Consider the following 21,847-nt stretch of genomic DNA (forward strand, 5'->3'; position numbering starts at 1 on the left):
AATTTGTAGTCATACCCTTTGGACTGACCAATGCCCCTACGACATTCATGAGTCTAATGAATGGAATATTCCATCCATATATTGATAAATTTGTATTAATATTTATTAATGATATATTTATTTACTCGAAAAATTTAGAAGAACATCACCAACATTTGCGGATTGTGTTACAGGTCCTAAGGGAACAACAATTGTATGAAAAATTCAGTAAATGTGATTTTTTCAAAGAAGAGATACAGTACCTAGGACACATTATCACATAAGAGGACATAGTGGTGGACCCAAAAAAAAAAAAATCTGTCATGGAATGGCCCACCCCAAAAAATATAATAGACATACAATCATTTATAGGGTTGGTTGGATACTATTGTCATTTTATAAAAGGATTTTTGAAGGTAGCCTACCCCTTGACCTCATTGCATAGGAAGGGAAATTTTTTTAATTGGACTGAGGAATGCCAACAAAGTTTCGACCAGTTAAGACATCTATTAAATAACGCACCATTCCTCTAGATTGCGGACCCGAACAAGGAATTTCTGGTGTGTACTAATGCTTGCCAAATTGGAATCGGGGGTGTTCTCATGCAAGAAGGCCGTGTAGTGGCATATGAGTCATGGAAATTAAAATACCATGAACAATGCTATTCAGCTTATGATCTGGAACTTATCGCAATAGTCCCTGTGTTGAAAATGTGGTGACACTATCTATTGGGGAAAAAGTTTATTATTATGACAGATCATAGTAGTCTTACAAACTTTTTCCATCAACCAAACTTAAATGCTTGACAGGGACAGTGGGCCGCATTCCTAAGTGAATTCTATTTCGAAATTAAACACTTGAAAAGTAAAGAGAACTGGGTTGCTCATGCCTTAAGTCGAAGATTAAACTGCATCTATGAAATTTCTTCTAGTAAAATTAAATTTGATTTTTCAAGACAAATCAAAGAGGTTGCCTTGAAGGACCTGGAATATTAGTTTTTATGGAAGCAAGCCAAATAGGACAACAGTTCTGAAATAAAGCTAGGATATGACGTCAACAGTGAGGACATGTTGTTGTATAAAAACTGCATTTATATACCAAATCAACAAACTGTAAAATTAATTATTTTTGATGAATATCACATAAAACCATACGTTGCAAACCCAAGTTACCAAAAATTAATTACAACAATAAGGAAAGATTATTTTTGGCCGGGTATGAAAACAAAAACAGCTTGATACCTAGCACAATGCTTAGAATGTCAACAGGTGAAAGCTAAGCATCAACATCCAGCTGGTTTGCTTCACCCTTTACTCATTCCTGAGTGGAAATGGGAAATTGTGACTTTAGACTTTATCAATGGAATTCCAAAATCAAAGAGGCAGAATGACTCCACAATGATGGTAATAGATAAACTGTGCAAGGATGCTCATTTTATTCCAGTCCAGTCAACTTATAATGTTGTGCAAATACGTGACATTTTTATGAGATAACTTTTCAAGTTGCATGGGATTCCTAAGATGGTTATCTTAGACCAGGATGTAAAGTTTACCTCCACATTTTCAAACGCATTATTCATTGTCTTAGGCACTCAGGTATAGTTCAGTACTACTTACCATCTACAAACAGATGGACAGATTGAGCGTGTAAATCATGTGCTAGAGGATATGCTTAGAATGTATGTAATGCAACAACCCACAAAATGGGAGGAATACATACATCTCGTGGAGTTTGCATACAATAATGCTTATCATGCATTGTTGAAAATGAGTCCATTTGAAGTACTGCATGTAATAAAGTGTCAAATTATAGTTAATTTGAATAGCTTGGAGGATAAATTTATGTTGGGACCAGATATGTTAAAATATATGGAAACTATAGTGAAAATAGTACAGTCTAATTTGAAGACCGTGCAAGATCGACAGAAGAGTTATGCTGACCAGAAAAGATCCTATCAATAATTTCAGGTGGGAGATCATGTTTATTTAAGGGTGAAACCCAAAAGAATCATTCTAAGATGGGGTGGTTGTTCTAAATTGGCCCCACGTTTTTGCATACCTTTCCAAATCAATGCACAAATTCATTTAATGACGTATCATCTAGCTTTACCTAGGCATATTCATGTTCATAACATATTTCATGTCTCCTTACTGAAAAAATATATGCATGATCCTAGCCATATAATTCAATGGAAAGTTGTTCAGGTAGAGTAATTAAATGAATTTAAGTTTCCTCTTTTTAGATGTTTGCTAGTGTTACCATTATCAACCTGATGTAAATGTATTGAATGCAGATCAAACCGGATAGGGAGTTCATGTTTGAACCCCTATGTATTCTCGATCGGAGAGAAATAGTATTGCGGAGACGAGTTATCCCATAGGTTAAGGTGCAATGGCAACACTTTAGCCTGTAAGAGGCTACCTGGGAGGATGAAAAAGTCATGCAAGAAGCTTACTGAGACATGTTCCGAGGACAGTGAATATCAAAAACGGTGTTCCAATTGAGGGGGAGAAGATGTGATGACCCTTGGTAATTCCGGATGTGACATACTAAGTTGTTGTAGTTAAATAATTTGGTTCGGAAGTTATCAGTAAGCATGGCTAAAGATGAGGATAATATTCGTAAAAAGAAATATGTGTTGATTTTATTTATAATAGAACATGATTTTTTATTTTGTTAACTATTATTGAAGAGTAATGCTAGAGTAAGCATACCTCAGGCAGTTGGACAATTATGAGTAGTTATCTACTTAGATCCCTTCTAGAAACAAAAACCTCAAAATAAAGGGCCAAAATGGTATGATGCACCTGAGGTGAGGGAGAGGAAAGAAAAGTACAGAAGTGGAAACGAATCAATAGCTGGTTGGCCAATGGAGTCTATTTTGGAGCTGTGGCTCAGATTGTGGATCTATTGTTGAGTCTGGTAATGACTAGATAACTTAGTGGAAACTATAAAACACTCATTCCGAAACAGCCTAGGGATAGCTGGCTTTGGGGAGAGGTGTAGTGAGATGACTGACCTCGCGATTGGGTGGAGAATTGTTCGTTTTGGTGATTACAGGCTCAAAAAAGAACAAATAAGTAATTATAACAAACTGATGGGACTACAAATGTTTATTTGAATAAGAAAGGTAGTCACTAGATTTGTCCCTTTATATTTAAGTGTTGCATGTATAGCTACTGTGAATTTTGATATTACTGTGAATTGTTATATTTACTGTGAATTGTTAAATTCATTCTACGATATTACAATTACTGTGATCTGATAAGTCCATTCTAGGTTATTACATTTACTATGAATGGATAAATATTGACAAGATAACCCATAAAGTGATTTTATAATTGAATGAATAAAAGTGTGATGAGTAACAACAAATGCATTGTGTAGTATAGTTAAAAGAACCATAATCCATGTTGTTAAGCACAGAGAAAGAAATAAAGAACTCATATTGCTGAATGCAAGAAAAGAAATCATATTATTATTATAGGAAGGGTAGCCATACTGTTAAAATAGGAACCGGGTTTACATAGTCAAACATATGCAAGAAAAACTAATTGATATACCATTTTGGAACATAGAATTAATCTATAAATGGAACCCAATTTTGAAAATCTATAAACGAGGCATGATTCAGCTATACCAGGGTATTCCTCAACTTAATTAACAAACAAAAATAATTAGAATAAATAACTACTCTTCCCATTGAGCTAGAGTCAGATTCTGAGTTTATTCTATTTGTTTAGGAATAATCGAACTAGAATATTGAGATAGCGTAGAAGAACTCCATGCAAATTAACATATTTCAAGGAAAATTGAACTGAACAAAAATAAAGTTTGTAAACTCTAGCTTACAGTATTAAACTCTCAATATGTCGAATAATTACACACAATCCATCAAGAAGGTAAATCGAGTCCAAAATTTTGAGCATTCCTTGAACTCGTTAAGTAAATTCCTAAAACCCAGAAACCATAACACGTTTCGGGCCGAGGGTATGAAATACAAAGGGATTTAAGATTAAATCGAAATTTAACAATATAAAACCATACCCCTTTCTTACTTTACTCGAGTCTGTAATCACTCATAAAACAAGAGTTCGTGGCCTTAAATATTCCATAGAGAAAAAACCAAGCTAAGAAATAAATCAAAATGAGAACCTCGAAACCCTTGGTGATATAACCTGGTACTGACAAAGATTGTTGAAGCTCCGTCAAACCCTCGACCGGTCGAGCAAGATGAACCTACATCGAAAATAACATTGAGAAATTCTTTAGTACAGAAAGCAATTATGATGAAAAACTGTAGAAATGGTTAACTACACCAAAAGCACTATAACCATTACCTGTAAGCTATTGCCTCACAGTAAATAGACCTCAACATTCTTATCTACTTTCATGGACCCTATTGAAAGAGGGAAAGCAAAGGGAAATGCGAGAGGTAACTTTGCGGAGTTACTCCAAACCTTGGACATGACTCTAGACATATCTGAACTCTAGGGAACATTGACAAGCTGAGAGATTGTTAGGAGGGTCAGTGAGTGCCTCTAACAATGGAAAAAATTGCAGCAAGAAGATAGCAGAATCAACTACATGTGGGGAGGTCACACGACGAAGGAACGAAACCCCTGTGTTCTGTAGAGCAAGCCATTTCTGGCACTGGAGACAGAGAACAAGAATGCAACCAAATGACTTAGAAAGCTCACAGATGCGTTTTTCTCTCCTCCCAAGGCAACATGCAACTTAGGTTGCCAATCCAAATGCTAGGTGGGCTTGGTTTCCCAGGGCAATGAATGTTTCTGAAAGGGCATGACGCACAACATTAAGACTTTAATTAAAAAAATTAAAGTGCACAAAAAAATTAATGTATGTACATAATCTATATATATTTGGTATTAAATGATGACATTAAACAAATCCATGGTGAGTTTTAATACATTGTTGTTATGCTGATAATCAAGTCATCAAGTCATTATTTTTACTATGGGTATTTGTATTGTTTTTGTTTCATGCTATTAAATAGTATATGGAGAGGTGTGACAAGCATGGAGGACCACATATAACTTGACAAAAAAACAAAAAATATAATAAAAAATGCATTACAATGAATTAATTTAGATGGACTTATTATTTTAATTTTTATTAATTTTTAAATAAGCCAACATTTATTATTATTATTATTATTATTATTATTATTATTATTATCATTATCACTTCATTAGAACGTCTCCTTTATGATAGAGTAGTTTTACTATTACTATTATTATTATTTAATGATTCTAACAATATTACATTATTTCTCACACATTCTAACATACGAAGTTGTAAAGCAACTCTCAAAACAAAACAAATATAACTATAATAAGAGTGACAACTAATAATAATAATTATTACATTATTCTCATTGAAAACCTAAAAGAACTTTCCTCTTTTTTTTGTAAACTTGTAATTGTATTGTCTCAAAATTCCTTCATACAACATTAGATATCAGACTCAAGGGAAATCAGAAATATTGACCATGGATAATAGTTTGGATATTTCAAAATGTTAGCAACAATCACTATGAAGTTCATGACGATTAATATAAACTGAACTACATGAAGTAAAATACAAATTCCAAGTGGCTAAACATAACATCAAGAATCAAATGAGGTAAATGAGGCTAAATCTTGAGCATTGGTTCTTGCTTGTACTGGAGGTTTCCTACAATTTGTCTTAATCTAAGATGATTTGAAGTGGTTCCTTCCAATTGGAATATGCCTCATTAGGCCATACCATTGTTAGGTAGACGTTCTAATCCTAGCATCTCACATTAGCCAAGAAGTCAAAAACCTTGTTACCATATCATCAAGAGGGTGAGGCAATGATAGAAGTGATAAATTGGGCAAGGATTTGAATATGAGAGACAAGGTTCTCCAGTTTCCAACTCTTAAAACAAATTTATATTGGTGACTCCTTTATTATTTTCTTGACTTTGTTATCGCCAGCTGATAATCACCACCAATTGGAAATTTTAGTAACCTTCATTCTTGGCCAAGATTAGACCCATCTACAAGTCAAGGAATTGCACCACATTATTACTAGTGATGCCACAATTTATAGTCGACAGATTTAACCGTCATATTTCCTAATCACATAATATCCACCGATATCTTGCTTGTCCAATATTTCCTTTAGAGGAACCATCAAAATTTAACTTCAAAAAACCCATTTGGGGATGGGTAAAGATTATGGGAGATTCGTTACAAAGTCTAGGAGCCTTGGAGGGGATTTTAGGGAGAATTAATGGCGAGATATCTAGTTTGTTCAAGATCCCTAATTCATGTTGATTAGCTTTCCATTCCTCTTGAGTCCAATCTTTTGAGAGGATGGTCTCCGTGATGTTTTGTTTGATAATTTTCTCTGACCTTCCAATCTTCATTTTCTTTTGGTTTAAATATCCTCTTTCTTATTTCTTTCCAAGTGAACCATATATCAAAGCCTGGAGTTAGAATCCATGTGTGATTCAAGACTGTATTATCGAATATGCTTGGTCACCATTGCTCCGTAGTTTCCACCAAACTATTATAGTTGTGTTCTGAATATCGAAAGAGGTGTAATATATAAGACCATAAATGGTAAGAAAAGGCGAAGACATTTACGAGGTGCTCCATGTTCTCTTCCTAGTTCCAGCATGGGGAGAAATCAAAGGACCCTGGAATCCCTTCTTTTGAATTTGATCCCATGATATGGTTTCCTTTTCCCATATAGCCACAAAAATTGAGAAAATTTAGGCCAATGGTTGTGCATCCAAAATTTTCATCATAGGGGTTCCCTTTAAAGCTCGTTGTGACCAACCATCAATGAGTAAGCCTCTATAACTGTAAGCATTCCTTTTGTCCATTATCCCCAACAAGGCTTTCCATGGCCTTGATCAATGGATATTTTATGGCTTTTCAACTCCCGAGCAAGAATAAGACAGGTTGTCATAGATGGGTGCTCAGTTCAATCCTCCACTGTCTTCCAAATTTTCCATATATTGGAATGGGTGGAAGGTTTCCAAAAGTCCTGCACAACAATGCATGATGTAGAGGCCTCCAACTCTCGAAATTCTCATGGTCCCCCAAGTGAGCCAATTATTTCCAAGCATCATGTAGAAAATTTATGATAGGTTAACCGAATAATGCAATATAAATCAAAGCAGAATACTATAACCTACTTTTACTATCAATTTGTGAAATCTTAAAGATCGAGTTGAAAAATATAACCAGAAGAAGAAGAATCAATGGCACAATACACATGAAAATACTTTGGGGAAAGCCTCAACTAAAAACCCCACACTCTTGTATTATCATACATGGTGGAAATACATAGGAATTATACAAAGCCTTAGCTCTCACAGCTAGCCAACTCTCAGTACAATCCTCACAGATGCTCACAAGCAATCTTGGCTTCTCTCTAGCCTTCCTCTCTGCCCTCCAAGCTCTTATTTCCTTCTGTTGTTCCTTTTGGATGATTAGCCTTCAAAACTGTGCAATCCTCAAGGATGAATCCTTGACTACATGCATGATTTTTCTCCATGATAAAACACATGCAACTGATAGTACATTGTCCTTGAACATGAATCTCAACTGGGTCTTTCTCAGAATAGACATGCATGATTTTATGATTAGGGAATCTTCAGTTAACTGGAGTAGCACTAGTTGAGTCCATTAATGCATCAACTGACTGTTAACTCACTGTTAGTTCCTCAAACAGTTTGGAACTAATTTAACTGAACTTAACTCAATAAATTGAGTTAACTAATTACAACTTAAATATAACTCAATCTTATCTCCTTAATTTAAGGGATAACTCTTCCATGACTTCAGAAAGACTTCTAACTTGAATTTCTCCAACTAATTAATTTAAAATAAATTAATTAATTATTTCCAAGTAGTTGTTAAGACTAAATTCGAGTTTAATTCACAATTTAATTCAAGTACAAATTAAATTGGAATATTCTTGTTGCCGTATTTCAACGCTCCCTCTCAACAAGAAAGGGATTATATGCCACCTCGATTCTATCTCCATGGAACTCAAATTTACACTTTGACAATTCTTTGTCAAATTGTTAGCATCTTACTCCTCTGTCGAAAACTGCAGCAGCATGATCCTCCTCACTACATAGTCTCTAAGATGATGATACCTTGCGACAGGAGAAAAATTCTCATCGTAGTCAATCCCCTCGACCTATGAAAAGCCAGGGCAACAAATCTTTCCTTATGCTTCTCCACACTACCATCAACAACTTTCTTTACCTTGTAAAGCCAACGGGAAATCACAACTGACTTGTTCTCTAGTCTCAAAACCACGTCCCAAACACTGTTACAAACTTGGAGTCATACTCCTCCACCATAGCATCAACCCAAATTGGCTGTTGCACTGCTTCCTCAAAGGAAGATGGCTCAGTCTCAACACATTCCCTAGCAAGGGCCATGTATCCAGTGTACCTCTCAGGTGACCTCCTCTGTCTGCGTTGAGAATATGGTGCTCCCACATTCTCTCTTACATCCTCCAACAATATGTCAACTTCTCTCGTGCACTTCCGTCCATCTCTGGAAGACTCTACTTGAGTGGATGTTTCCACTCCTGGAACCTTTGCATGTGGCTACTCCACATCAGTTTGAGGCTCCTCCTCCTTAGGAACCAATAGTTCCTCCATAGCCTGTAGTTGGAGCTCCCTCTCAAGGGAAACTCGCATGGCCTTTTGCTCATCAAACTTGAGATCTCTGTGAACCACTGTCCTTTGACTGGTAGGCAAGTACACCCGATAGTTGTGAGGTGTATCAATGTACCCCACAAATATCCCCAACTCTATTTTTGGCTCAAGCTTCTTCCGTGCATCCTTTGTCACATGGAGATATACCGATGAGCCAAAGATCCTGAAGTGATCCACATGTGGTCTCTTACCAGAGAAAGCTTCCTCTGGTGTCTTCATCCCAAGTATGCGATGCAGGCTTCTATTTTGTAAATAGACTGCTATGTTGCATGCCTCAGCCCACAAGTGAAGTGGTAGGCCTTGGTCATGCAACATTTCCCGTGCTGCCCCTACAATAGTTCTGTTCTTCCTCTCGGCCACCCCATTTTATCTTGGGTTATGGGGTGCCATCAACTCTCGTTTAATTCCTTCCGCTACATAGAAATCCTTAAACTCTTGAGAGACATATTCTCCACCATTGTCGCTTCTCAAGGCCTTGATCTTCTTCCCTGACTCTTTCTCGACCAAAGCTTTGAACTCACAAAACTCTCTGAAAGTTTGGTCCTTCTTCTGCACGAAATAAATCCAGCATTTACGAGAACAGTCATCAATGAAAATCACAAAATACCTTTTCTTCGCTATGGATGTTGTCGAGAATGGTCCACACAAATCATTATGAACTCACTCTAAGATAGCCTCTGCTCGACTATCTCGATCATGAAAGGAAGACTTGGTGTACTTTCCCAAGGTACAACCTTTGCACGTGTCAACTTGCTCAAGTTTACCTTTGGGAAGTCCTGTAGATATCTGCTGCATTATCTTCAAAGCCCCATGATGCAAATGGCCCAACCGCCTGTGCCACAAGTCGCCAATCTCTTGGCTTTGCACCAATTCTACTTTCATACTCAATGTTGCACAATCATGTACCTCTACTTTATAGAGATTCTTCACCTCAATCCCTATCCTCTTGGTTTGACCTATGGCTATGTGTCTTAGGAACGTCTTTCCTTTACTGAAGACAACATTGTAGCCTTTTCCCTCCAACATCACGACCAATACCAAGTTCTTCTTCAGTGCAGGCACATACATCACATCTTTCAAGGTGAGAGGAGCTCCATGCTCCCTCTGAAAAGCAACCGTGCCCACTCATGAAACACTATACCTTTCGTTGTCACTTATCTCTATGTGCATCTTGAGGTATTTCTCCTCCAAGGCATTGAATAAATTTTTATTACCGGTCATGTGGAATGAGGCTCCACTGTCAAGATACTATACATAACCCATCATTAATGACACAATGCATGCAATGAGGGTAAAGTCCATTTCGAACTGAGAGGCTAATGCCTCACTTTTCGATCCTTCCGAGGATCCCTTCTTAGACTTCTTCGATGGGCAATTAATCGCATAATGTCCCATCTTGTGACAATTTAAGCATCTTAATTTAGACATGTCACCCTTCTTCCCTCCATGAGAATAATTTGATTTGAAATGGGAAACCTTCCCCTTCCCTTTCCTTGCCTTAGGTGCTAAGGCCATATTTTCTTCATCATATATGTGGAAATAGTATTGCCCTTCTCCATCTTGATTCTTTGAAGCTTATCCTTGAGCGCCAATTTCCTCTTGTCGCTATTGTTCTGGTAGAGGTCCTTCAATATCTTCCACATTGAAAATGGAGTATCCTTCCCATGGAGACTAGAGACAATATGCTCTCGAACTCCCTCAAGGATGATCTGTCTCACTTTTGCCACACACTTCTTCCACTCAGCCAACTCCTGTTCATTAGTTGAAGCTGGCTTTGGGATTTCTTGATCAATGAATTCCTTCAAGCCATTGTCTTCTAATACAACCTCCATTCTATCTTTCCATGCTATGTAATTCGAGCTAGCTTCCAAGGCATACTCGAGTCTCAAGCCATAGAATGGCATTGGCCAACCTTGAAGTATGATATGAATTCAATTTGCACCTGCAACCCCGAACTTCAAACTTCGAATTCTCTTCTCAGCATAATATTCACACCTCCGATACCATGTAGAAAATATGTGATAGGTTAACCCAATAATGCAATATAAATCAAAGCAAAATACTATAACCTACTTCTACTATCAATTTGCGGAAGCTTAAAGATCGAGCTAAACAATATAAGTAGAAGAAGAAGAATCAATGGAACAATACACATGAAAATACTTTGGGGAAAGCCTTAGCTAAAAACACCACACTCTTGTATTATCATACATGGTGGAAATACATAGGAATTATACAAAGCCTTAGTTCTCACAGCTAGCTAGCTCTCAGTACAATCATCACAGATGGTCACAGACAATCTTGGCTTCTCTCCAGCCTTCCTCTCTGCCCTCCAAGCTCCTATTTCCTTTTGTTGTTCCTTGTGGATGATTAGCCTTAAAAACTGCGCAATCCTCAAGGATGAATCCTTTACTGCATGCATGATTTTTCTCCATGAGAAAACACATGCAACTAATAGTACACTATCCTTGAACATTAATCTCAACTGGGTCTTTCTCAGAATAGACATGCATGAGTTCGTGATGAGGGAATCTTCAGTTAATTGGAGTAGCACTAGTTGAGTGCATTAATGCATCAACTGACTGTTAACTCACTATTAGTTCCTCAAACATTTTGGAACTAATTGAACTAGACTTAACTCAGTAAACTGAATTAACTAATTACAACTCAAATATAACTCAATCTTATTTCCTTAATTTAAGGGATAACTGTTGCATGACCTCAGAAAGAATTCTAACTTGAATTTCTCCAACTAATTAATTTAAGTAAATTAATTATTTATTTCCAAGTAGCTTTTAAGACTAAATTCACAATTTAATTCAAGGACAAATTAAATTGGAATATTCTTGTTTCCATATTTCAACACATCATTCCGTAAGAGTCTTTTGTGGCCATTCTTCATCTCCTAGAAAGCATTATTTTGAATAAGGTTTTGGTTTGTTTGTTCCACATTCCATATAAATGGTTCTAATGGATATTTTTTATCTCTCAACTTATTCAACTAAGAAGAAGTTTGATATTAATCCTATTCCAAATTTGTTTCCATAGTTCATTACTTCCCTAAAGTCACCTCCACTAGAACTTAGCACCCACTTCCTTGTGAAGCATCTTTGGGTCTCTTAGGCCAAAACCCCTATCCAGATTGGGGGTACAAATTTTTTCCCAAGTGACCAAAGGCCATTTTATTTCCTTCTTAGCTCCTCTCTAGAGAAATTTAATATTTATACAGGACAATGATGCTCTTAAATATTTCTTTGGAGGCTGCTAAGACTAATAGTTGGTATGTTGGGAGAGATCGAAGGATGGAATTGATAAGGACTAGACAACATGCCAAGTTGAGTGTGGAGTATGCTGAACTATCAAGTTTGTTGGAGAGCTTCTGAAGTATGCCCTGCCAGTAGGTTGTTCGCAAGGAGTTCTACATGAATGGGGCTCCTAGGTACTTTGCAGGGATTTTACCTATTTGGAAATCCAAAATAGGAGCCATATGTCTTTGGGCAATAACATCAGTATTAAAGAAATATATATTCAAATTTTCGGCATTCATCACCGTATTTGAAGCCTCCATGAAGTCATTGAGAATGGTTTTCAAATCCGTAGTCTCCCCCGTAGTTGGAATTCTGAAGAGCATAATATCATCAACTAACTATTGATGAGTGATAAGTAGATCATTTCCATATAGGTGATGTCCTCAGATGTTACCATGATGCCTTACTACTTTGAGGTATCATCCTAGTCCCTTCGTTGCAAGAATAAATAGAAAGGAGGAGAGGGGATCCACCTATAGAAGACCTCTAGAAGGACTAAATGTCATTGTTGGGAGTCATTCAATCGAATGGAAAAGAAGGAGATATATATTAATGATTTGATCTAGGGGATCTGCTAGTTCAAAAACCCAAATGTTTGGAGGGTTTGGAGAAGATAACCCCAAATTAATGGTTATAGTATTTTGAAAGTTCAGTTTTTATAAACATTCCTTCCAACCTAGATCTTTGTAGGGAATGGATAACCTCATGAACTACCGCTATCCCATCCAAAATTTGGTATCATTGGACAAAATCATTTTGCTCTAGTGAAATGATACTATTAAGTAGAGGTTTTAAAAAATTGACAATTGTGGTCAATATAATATTATAAACAACATTAAAAAGACTAAATTGTCTAAAGCCAATGCCATTGTCGAGTCTATTTTTTGGATTAATGTAATAAGAGTAGCATTAAGATCAAGGCATATCATTTGTGAGTGGCGATATTCTTCACCCAGAGCATGAATCTTTGGGCCTAAGAAAGATCAACAAGCTTGAAAGAAGTACATTGTGAAGTTGTATACTCCTAAAGCTTTATTCTTTCTCATTGCCATCATCGCTTCCTCCAATCCTACAAATGAGACTTCTCATATAGTAGGAGACAATTTATTGCTCCAAATCTACATGTTGCATCCAATGTTACCCATCCTCAGAGTAGACGAAAAATATCAAGTTTTTATGTTGATGCTTCACCATTGATTTATGGAATAATTTCGAATTCCATTCTCCTTCTTTCAGCCATTGCAAATAAGAATTTTGTTTCCAGAGGGTTCCCTCCTACTTCCTTTGTTGCTCCATTTGGTTGATAAACTATCTGTCATCCATTAACCGAGCATGCGTGCATCCATCTAGAATAATCTCTTGTTGCACATATTGCATATGAGATTCCAGAACCTGTTTCTCTTTGAGGATATGGCTGAATTATTTTTTATTCCATTCTTTGAGTTTGAATGTAAATTCTTTAAGCTTCAATCAAAATGTATGCATGTTATTTCATATTTTTACTTGTATTTCCTCCCACCATCCTTTGGATTTGGGCAAAAAACTTAGCCTTGAAAGCCAAAAACTTTCAAATCTAGAGGTTGATTATAGAGAACCAATTTAAGGTCTAGATCCAAGCAAATTGGCTAATAGCCTGAGCCAATACTTGGTAGAATGATAGATTTAGCAAAGGAAACCCTTACTAATAGAGATTTTGGCACTATAAATGAGTTCAGTATTTTGGCCACTTGATTTTTCCCTCCTTTGCATTTGTTCCAAATATAAACCTCGTTGATAGGGTTTAGGTGTGCCACATGAAGTTGATTTAGAAGAGTGGTGATTTGTTGCACCTCTCATTCTAATCTTCTGATCCCCCCCTCTCTTATAGAGATTTAATAAGGTTGAAGTCTCTTCCTGCAACCTATATTTCATCATTAAGGAGGGATCTTATTTTTTTATGTTTTCGAGGAAGGCTAGTTTTTCCATAGGGATATGATGACCATATACCACAGTTAAGGAGCCTGATTCCCTAGCTCCTCCTACTAAAAGTGGCCTAAAGGAATACAAGGGAGTGTTATCAAATCATGCAATGGCACCTCTTGAGGGTTCTAGAGAATAACTATACCCACAAATTGCCTTTGGCATCTAATGCTATGGCTTCACAAATCCTCCAACATTAATATGAGATTTCTTTGACACTCACACTTGAAAATTTTCTTTCTTCTATCATAAATATAGTTGGGCTTTCCTTTTTAATTCACTCTCAAATAGATATTTGTTTACCTTTGTTGTTGAGATTTTTGATGTTCCAATAGATAATATTCATTTTGCGACATGTTTGGGGGAGGAAAACACCTCCGATAACAAAGTCACTTGTCTTATATTAACTAGGTATTCCCAACTATCTCAATCGATGCTTTATCTTTCCTTCTTCCATTTTTTTGAATTCCTTATGAGATTGAGCTTTGCCTTTCCTGCTTTTTGTAAGTATCCCAAAACCCCTGCTTGATGATCACACCTCCCCATTGGATTCCTATAGTTGGTCCTTCTCTCTTAAATATACCTAATGATATTGGACATTTTGACCTTTTGAGATCATGCTTGGATCTTTAATTTTTCGTTATTGAAGAATGTGTAACATAATTTTCTCATCTCTATTCAAGATTTCAATGTCTTCCTCTGCATCCATTCTTACCACATATGGTATGAGTACCTACTCCTAGTATGGGACTTCCAGTGTGGTTTCTAGGGCCTTCATTTCAAGTGAGGTATTGTCTTGTTGTCCTCTAAATTTGAGTTTAGATTCATGAGATCTTCATGAAGCTCTATGTTAGCATCTTGGTTGGTAAGCATTAAATTCTTATTTCCAATCAGAATTCATGTTGCTTCCATTTGAGAAGATTGATTTCTAGGGTTTCTGCTTCTGGTTGTGGCTCTTTGAAAATCCTTTGGAGTAATTGTTTGAGATTCCTTTTGCATTTCCTCCTAGAAGATTAGGAAGTCTCTGAACAAATGGCCATATTCATAGAATCTTTGACACTAGAAATGAACATGAGCATAATCCAAAGGTTGACTCCAAATCTCATCTTGTTAGGAAATTTCAAAATACTCTCGAAGTGGCTGAGAGATATTCATGTAGACTCATATTCTGGCATATGAGGTGTACCTCCCACATTAGATCACATCCGAGATATTGACAAAAGATCCTATAAGTTTTTTGTTCCTTCAAGTATCTTTGGATCTCGAAATTCTTTGTGTAGAGAAAAAAGCCTCACCAATATTGAGGCCGCTAAGAATTACTCATTTTCAGGGTTATAACATTCCTCTTAGAACCGCATAAATAAACCTACATTTTATAAAAGAAGGGGTCATTTTCGAACACTCTAGCCCTATCTTCAAAGCATGTAAATATGACTCTAAAGAAACCTTTGGCCCCCATTATCAAATCAATTTGACCTTTTGGTTGCCATTTGTTGCACATCTATCTTACTAAATCTTTCTTTGTATGCCATATGCCAATAAACTTGCAAATAAAAGCATGATCTTTCATATATTGTCTATATAACCTCATATTTGGAGTTGATCACTGCTTTACCCAAACACTCTTAAAATTTTCATTACTATCCTAAAATCAAATCATATTTTCAAGTAATTCTCCTCCTCCCTTTGATGCTCCAAGTAATTCTCCTCCTCCCTTTGATGCTCCAGACCCCCCTCTCTAATAACATGTGAATGCTTTTCCCTAATCACAACATTTTTGTAATAAGCTCCCGTGACCCTCCCCAAGTGAGCACTCATGAACGTAATCACATCCGGTAGCAATGATAGTGTCCAAATCCGATACGTCTCCCTACTCGCACAGCACTATACTTGCACACTATTCTTCACATGCAAGTAGGGTTAGTTAAAAGTACTTTTTAAACCTAGTATTTGAATTTATTAGTTTTGCATAAAATTACACAATTATCTATATACTTCTAATTTCTCTATGAGACATAATAATGATACACTTTTTCAAAACTTTAAAAATAAACCATGCCTTGTAACAGTGTAGTGATTGTCAGTCTAATTATATTTAATATTAATAAAATGCCTGCACACGACTTTTCACAATATTTTATTATTGCTCAATCATGTGTCTTTGAAAGTGTATATCTCTTGACCACTTTCATTGTCCAGAATCCATTATTGATACGGCTGGTTGTCCTTCATCGCTTCTTTGTCAAATTCTTTTCGCCCTGAACTAAACTTCGTTCACTTCAAATTCTCTCTACTTTCAGCCGACTTCACACAATTATCGTTACAGCCCCGCGTGGTGTATTAAAATTGATTATTTTCAACGATTTCATGAACATTGTTCATTATTTTATCATTAATTTTTAACCACTTCAATCCTAATCACTTTCACCAGTCGCTTCATTAACGACTCCGATGACTTGTTTCTATCCTGTAGCAGACTTTCAGCCACGGTACGTCCAAATTTCCATTCTCTGCAACTTTTATAATGTGAGTCACCCACAAAAAACCAAAAATGTCACCATGGTCTCACGGGTCCAGAACCCTAAACGAGAAATGAAAATTCTTTCTGGAACCCTTTCCCCTAGAATAAAATTCCGGGTGATGTTTCTAGAACCTTACAAAGTCATAGCAACAGATGTTTGGCTCCTATAAAATATTCCAAATGATCAACATAGTGAAATAGATGTGCCAACTACTCTTCTACACTAACTTCTATAAGTCCTGCATGTCTGGTGACAATATCGATAGTTCTCAGGATTCAAAACCTTGCAGCTTGTCTCTGGTTATCATTCCCTTTGAGAGAGTTAGCCCAACTGAAGTGCTGGAAAATGGAGGTTTCTCCCAAAGCCCTGGGCTTTGGCACGATTGCCATAATTTCCACTATTCTGTGCTGCGGAATAATAACATCAGTGCATGGTAACTATGTCTGTGATTTCTATGACTGCGGAAATGGAGTATGCAAAGACTCCTCAGTTTATCCCTACTGGAGGTGCGAGTGCAAACATGGATGGAGGAAAGCAGTTTCAGAAGCATATCTTCCATGCACCGTACCAGAATGTAAGCTTAATCTAATTTTGTTTGCGAGGTTAATGTTTTAGGTTTTTAAATAATAAAAAATTCATATCACTTTAGGAAATTTAACATTAAATCTCATAATATTTCATAACATATTTCTAAATAAATAATTACTATTTTACAATTTTCAGTGATTCTAATAAGATTCTAAGATTCTACAAGTTCTTTGTCTGTACAGGCACATTAAATTATGGCTGTAGTGAAGTCTTATATCCTTCAGCAACTTCGCAAGTATCCCGCAGTAACTTAAGCGATCCTGATCAGTTCAACCGTAAGTAACATCACCATAACCATCTAGCTGGACGTGTATGCTAATTCAGATTGTAAATTTTTATTTTTGGCCTTTAAGGCCTAAAGCTGCATTCCAATATTGCGATATCTATAGTCACTTTGGTATTGATTGCTTGCAGCATGTGAGTGGGATGTATGTGGAGCGGGAACGTGTGTGAAGAAGCCTCATGGCAGTCATACTTGCCTCTGCCACCAAGGCTACCAAAATCTCATGAATTCGAAGAAAGGTTATTGTGTTGCAGAATGTAAGTTTCTCTTCCCCTGACCTCAGTTCAGTTTTTTGTTTTCAAGGTTATTGGAGAATAACTTTCACTATGATAATTATGACTGCACTAGTTTACTTTCAAGCTGGGGGGAATAACTTTCACTATGATAATTATGACTGCACTAGTCTACATTCCAGCGTTTCTCGTGTAAGTGGTTAAGTTTACTTTCAAGCTTGGAAATAGCTCTTCTTACAATAATTATGAATGCACTAGTTTGCATTCAAGCTTTTCTCATGCAAGTGGTTAACCTGGTTGATTATAGTTTCACCAAACTTTACGGCATTTGACAGTGTCGAAACATTTTTTTTTAAATATTCAAATTCAGAGGAATGAGTAACAAATTCAAATTATATGCGCAAGGTTTTAGTTTAAAGCCGGTTAGTGCTATTATCATTTCTAGGTAAGGTTTTAGTCTAAGGTGGGCTATTGCTATTATCATTTCTGAGTAAGATCTTGGTTTAAAGTGGGTTACTGTTATTATCACCTAGGTAAAGTTTTGGTTTAAAGTGGGTTAATACTATTAAGACTACTAGCTCAGTGTTAGAAATTGGCACAGCAAGACCTATTAGATAATTTATGATTTAGAAACCATTGAAAAGTTCTTGGTAGTGGAGGTGTTTAAGTTTCTAGCTTTATCACAATGGGTCAATATTACTATGAAAACTCTTTCATATGTCTAAATACTATTATTAGATTATATGGGAGATTAAATTATAAGAGGCATTTTGGGTTAGTTGCTAAGATAAATAATAGCTGCTGATCATTATAATTTGACTAAACTTAAATGATATTTAACCTAAACTGAAGCATCTGAATCTAAAAATACCATTTCATTATTAAATTATATAAGATTAAATTAGAAAATAAATATTAAGCACCATATTACAGGTCAATAATTACTATGTTTTCATCTTATCCATCACATTCAATTCAATGGTATCACATTCAGTGGACAAGATAAAAAAATTAATAAACCAACCCATCATTGATTCACTTATGTTTGAAGTATTTAATATTTTCAAAAACAAATGTTTTTGTTTAGCTACTAACAACTAAGCTGAACAATACTCCTTCCTTGATATAATTTGGCTGTTAATCAGTATTTTAGTCTAAATGTTTATCCGGTATTTTAGTCTAAATTTGGAAAAACATGAGAATTCAACTTTATTTCAATCGGCAAAAAATAACTATACATATAACTCGCAGGCGAATTAGGAGCAGACTGTGCAGCAGCGGGTATTACAATCGCTGGAACTTCATCGAAAACAGTAAAAGCTGCGGCAAGCGGCACCAACTTCGAAGTGGACTCACGTCTAGCTTCTTCCTCTACAACTTCAGGTAACTCTTATTTACTGCAAATTCAATTCATTTGTTTTCTTCACGTAAAATTTTCTCTTTAGGTCGGCTTTTCACTGCCGGTTTTTTCTATATTCTTGGCCTGCAGGGTGTGCGAGATTGGCCAGGGATTATGCACGTCCATTGACTGCAAAGCTCTTCATCATCTTGGCCATCGTCTTCTTCATCGGCTGAAAATATGAACATTCCGTCCAACTACGCACCGCTTTCCGGTTGAAGTTTGAAATCGTATTAGTATATTAAGTATGCAGCGTTTTCCATTTTCGGGTTGAAGTTTAGAATTATGCAGTAGGCCTATGTTGTGGGGTTAGAGGTTTGAAATCATACTAGTCTGTGAGGTTGGTTGTTTGTTTGTGATTACTTGTATAGATTTCAACACTTTAGAAGTTGAGACCCTTATGGATTATTCGATGATATTATTAATATTAAAATTAAGTGGTACCTTTTATATAAACTTAGATTTTATATTGATGATTTATGTACTTTAATTGATAGAAATTTGCATTTAATTAATTTTACCTAAAAGTTGATACACAGAGATTCATGGAGTTGTTTTTAAATACAGGTTTTCAATGTGATGGTAAAATATTTATTTTCAATGCAGGGCTTACATGCTCAAATTGTTCATATATAATTGAACTAACATAATTAGTTTTTTTAATAAAAAAGTAATATTATGAAAGCCAATATAGATTCTGACAGTGCACGCTTCCACACAACCTTCATAATGTACCCTTGGGTGTTGTGGCAATCCCTATGATAGCTGTATTATTGTGCATAATTTTCAATCATAAATGCTAAATATTGTTATAATTAAAATATATTAAATTACATTTAATTTTACAAGAATGTAGCATGTGCATAATTTTTATAAATATTGTTATAATTAAAATATATTAAATTACATTTAATTTTACAAGAATGTGGCATGTTGATGTGGTTGGATCTTTCGTTAATGCATATTAATGTTTAATTTTGTTTTTGTTTTAAGGATTGTAATTTGTAATTAAATATTATTGTAGATTTATTATGTTATATTTTTTATTAAAATTAGATTTTAAATTTATTTAATTTTTTGTAAATAATTTGAAAATTTTAACTATTTTTATTATAATTTTATTTTACATTGTAAATTCATAATCTTATTAGTTTTAAAATATTTTTGTAAAATTTTATATAAAAAAAAATATTTTTTCTCTTATTATTTGTAATCATGATAAACAATTAAATTATACTACTCAATAAAATCATATTTTTTATTAACAGTAAACCGTCCAAATCTTGCATGTGACTCAATAAAATCATCTATAACACTAAGTCTTTTTTAAAGTAATTCTTAATGACTATGACTCATTTGTTAATAATTAATGTAATGAGTTTCTTCATTTTGGATTGAGGGCTATTGTCACAAGAAAATTATTGAGGGGTTTAAAGGAAAGTGACTTTAGGGCTATTATGACATAAGTCTTTTTTAAAGTAATTCTTAATGACTATGACTCATTTGTTAATAATTAATGTAATGAGTTTCTTCATTTTGGATTGAGGGCTATTGTCACAAGAAAATTATTGAGGGGTTTAAAGGAAAGTGACTTTAGGGATATTATGACAAGAGAATTAGTGAGGGGTTTAAAGGAAAGTCACTTTAGGGAAAATAAGGTTCTTTTTATTTATTATTTTTATATTTATATTAATAAGTTAAAAGATTGATTAGAAAACTATGTAAAAATAATATTTAAAAATGTACTCATCTTCTTCTTTATATATTTACAATGTTAATTAGATTAGTCAACATCCTATCATACTAATAAGATTATTCAACATCTACCACATATTATATTTGAGATCCTATTATATTTGATAAGATGGCCCAACATCTACCATATATAAATACAAATATAAATATAAATGTGACATCAAATCTAGAATAATTATCTTTTTCATTTACAACTATATGATAATTATCATTTTAGCAAGATCTACTTCTAACCTTAATTTCAAATTCTAACCCAAGATGTATGTAAATATATATAAATCAAATTTTTTTATATATATATATATATATATTTATTTACTCTAATAATAATTTTTATAAAAGTATTAATATTTATTTTAATTATAAATCAATTTTGAACTAATGAGAAGGTATTACAAAAATCAATTTTATTTTTGAAAGAAAGGTCCTTTATGACACCTTGGTTATCCCAATCATTTTGTTTAATTGTCCCGTTTAGAATTGTAATACAAAAGTGAATATATATGATTTTTAGAATTCTAATACAAAAATGAATATATATGATTTTAAAGTAATTCTTAATGACTATGACTCATTTGTTAATAATTAATGTAATGAGTTTCTTCATTTTGGATTGAGGGCTATTGTCACAAGAAAATTATTGAGGGGTTTAATGGAAAGTGACTTTAGGGCTATTATGACAAGAGAATTAGTGAGGGGTTTAAAGGAAAGTCACTTTAGGGAAAATAAGGTTCTTTTTATTTATTATTTTTATATTTATATTAATAAGTTAAAAGATTGATTAGAAAACTATGTAAAAATAATATTTAAAAATGTACTCATCTTCTTCTTTATATATTTACAATGTTAATTAGATTAGTCAACATCCTATCATACTAATTAGATTATTCAACATCTACCACATATATCACAGATATATAGAATTAGTCAACATCCTATTATATTTGATAAGATGGCCCAACATCTACCATATATAAATACAAATATAAATATAAATGTGACATCAAATCTAGAATAATTATCTTTTTCATTTACAACTATATGATAATTATCATTTTAGCAAGATCTACTTCTAACCTTAATTTCA

At 34.6% G+C, this 21,847-nt stretch overlaps 1 protein-coding gene across 1 annotated transcript; it reads left to right on the plus strand.

The window, feature by feature from the left end:
• The first annotated feature begins 16,751 nt into the window (after positions 1-16,751).
• On the plus strand, positions 16,752-19,461 carry LOC149169378 (uncharacterized). Its single transcript, XM_089428694.1, has 5 exons — positions 16,752-17,076; positions 17,273-17,365; positions 17,505-17,630; positions 18,858-18,989; positions 19,096-19,461. The coding sequence occupies exons 1-5, from the start codon at positions 16,848-16,850 to the stop codon at positions 19,179-19,181; spliced, it is 666 nt and encodes a 221-aa protein (XP_089284820.1). The 5' UTR covers positions 16,752-16,847; the 3' UTR covers positions 19,182-19,461.
• The last annotated feature ends 2,386 nt before the right edge of the window (positions 19,462-21,847 follow it).

The sequence above is a fragment of the Pinus tabuliformis genome, chromosome 4_2, assembly GCF_031772625.1.
Source record: "Pinus tabuliformis cultivar Carrire ecotype Pingquan chromosome 4_2, CPIR1, whole genome shotgun sequence".
Taxonomy (NCBI): Eukaryota; Viridiplantae; Streptophyta; class Pinopsida; order Pinales; family Pinaceae; genus Pinus; species Pinus tabuliformis.

Excerpts from the sequence above, each read along its gene's own strand:
- LOC149169378 (XM_089428694.1), top strand. The coding sequence starts at position 16,848 with ATGGAGGTTTCTCCCAAAGCCCTGGGCTTTGGCACGATTGCCATAATT. Across the intron at positions 17,077-17,272 it reads TCCATGCACCGTACCAGAAT|GCACATTAAATTATGGCTGT; the intron begins GTAAGCTTAATC and ends TTGTCTGTACAG. Across the intron at positions 18,990-19,095 it reads TTCTTCCTCTACAACTTCAG|GGTGTGCGAGATTGGCCAGG; the intron begins GTAACTCTTATT and ends CTTGGCCTGCAG.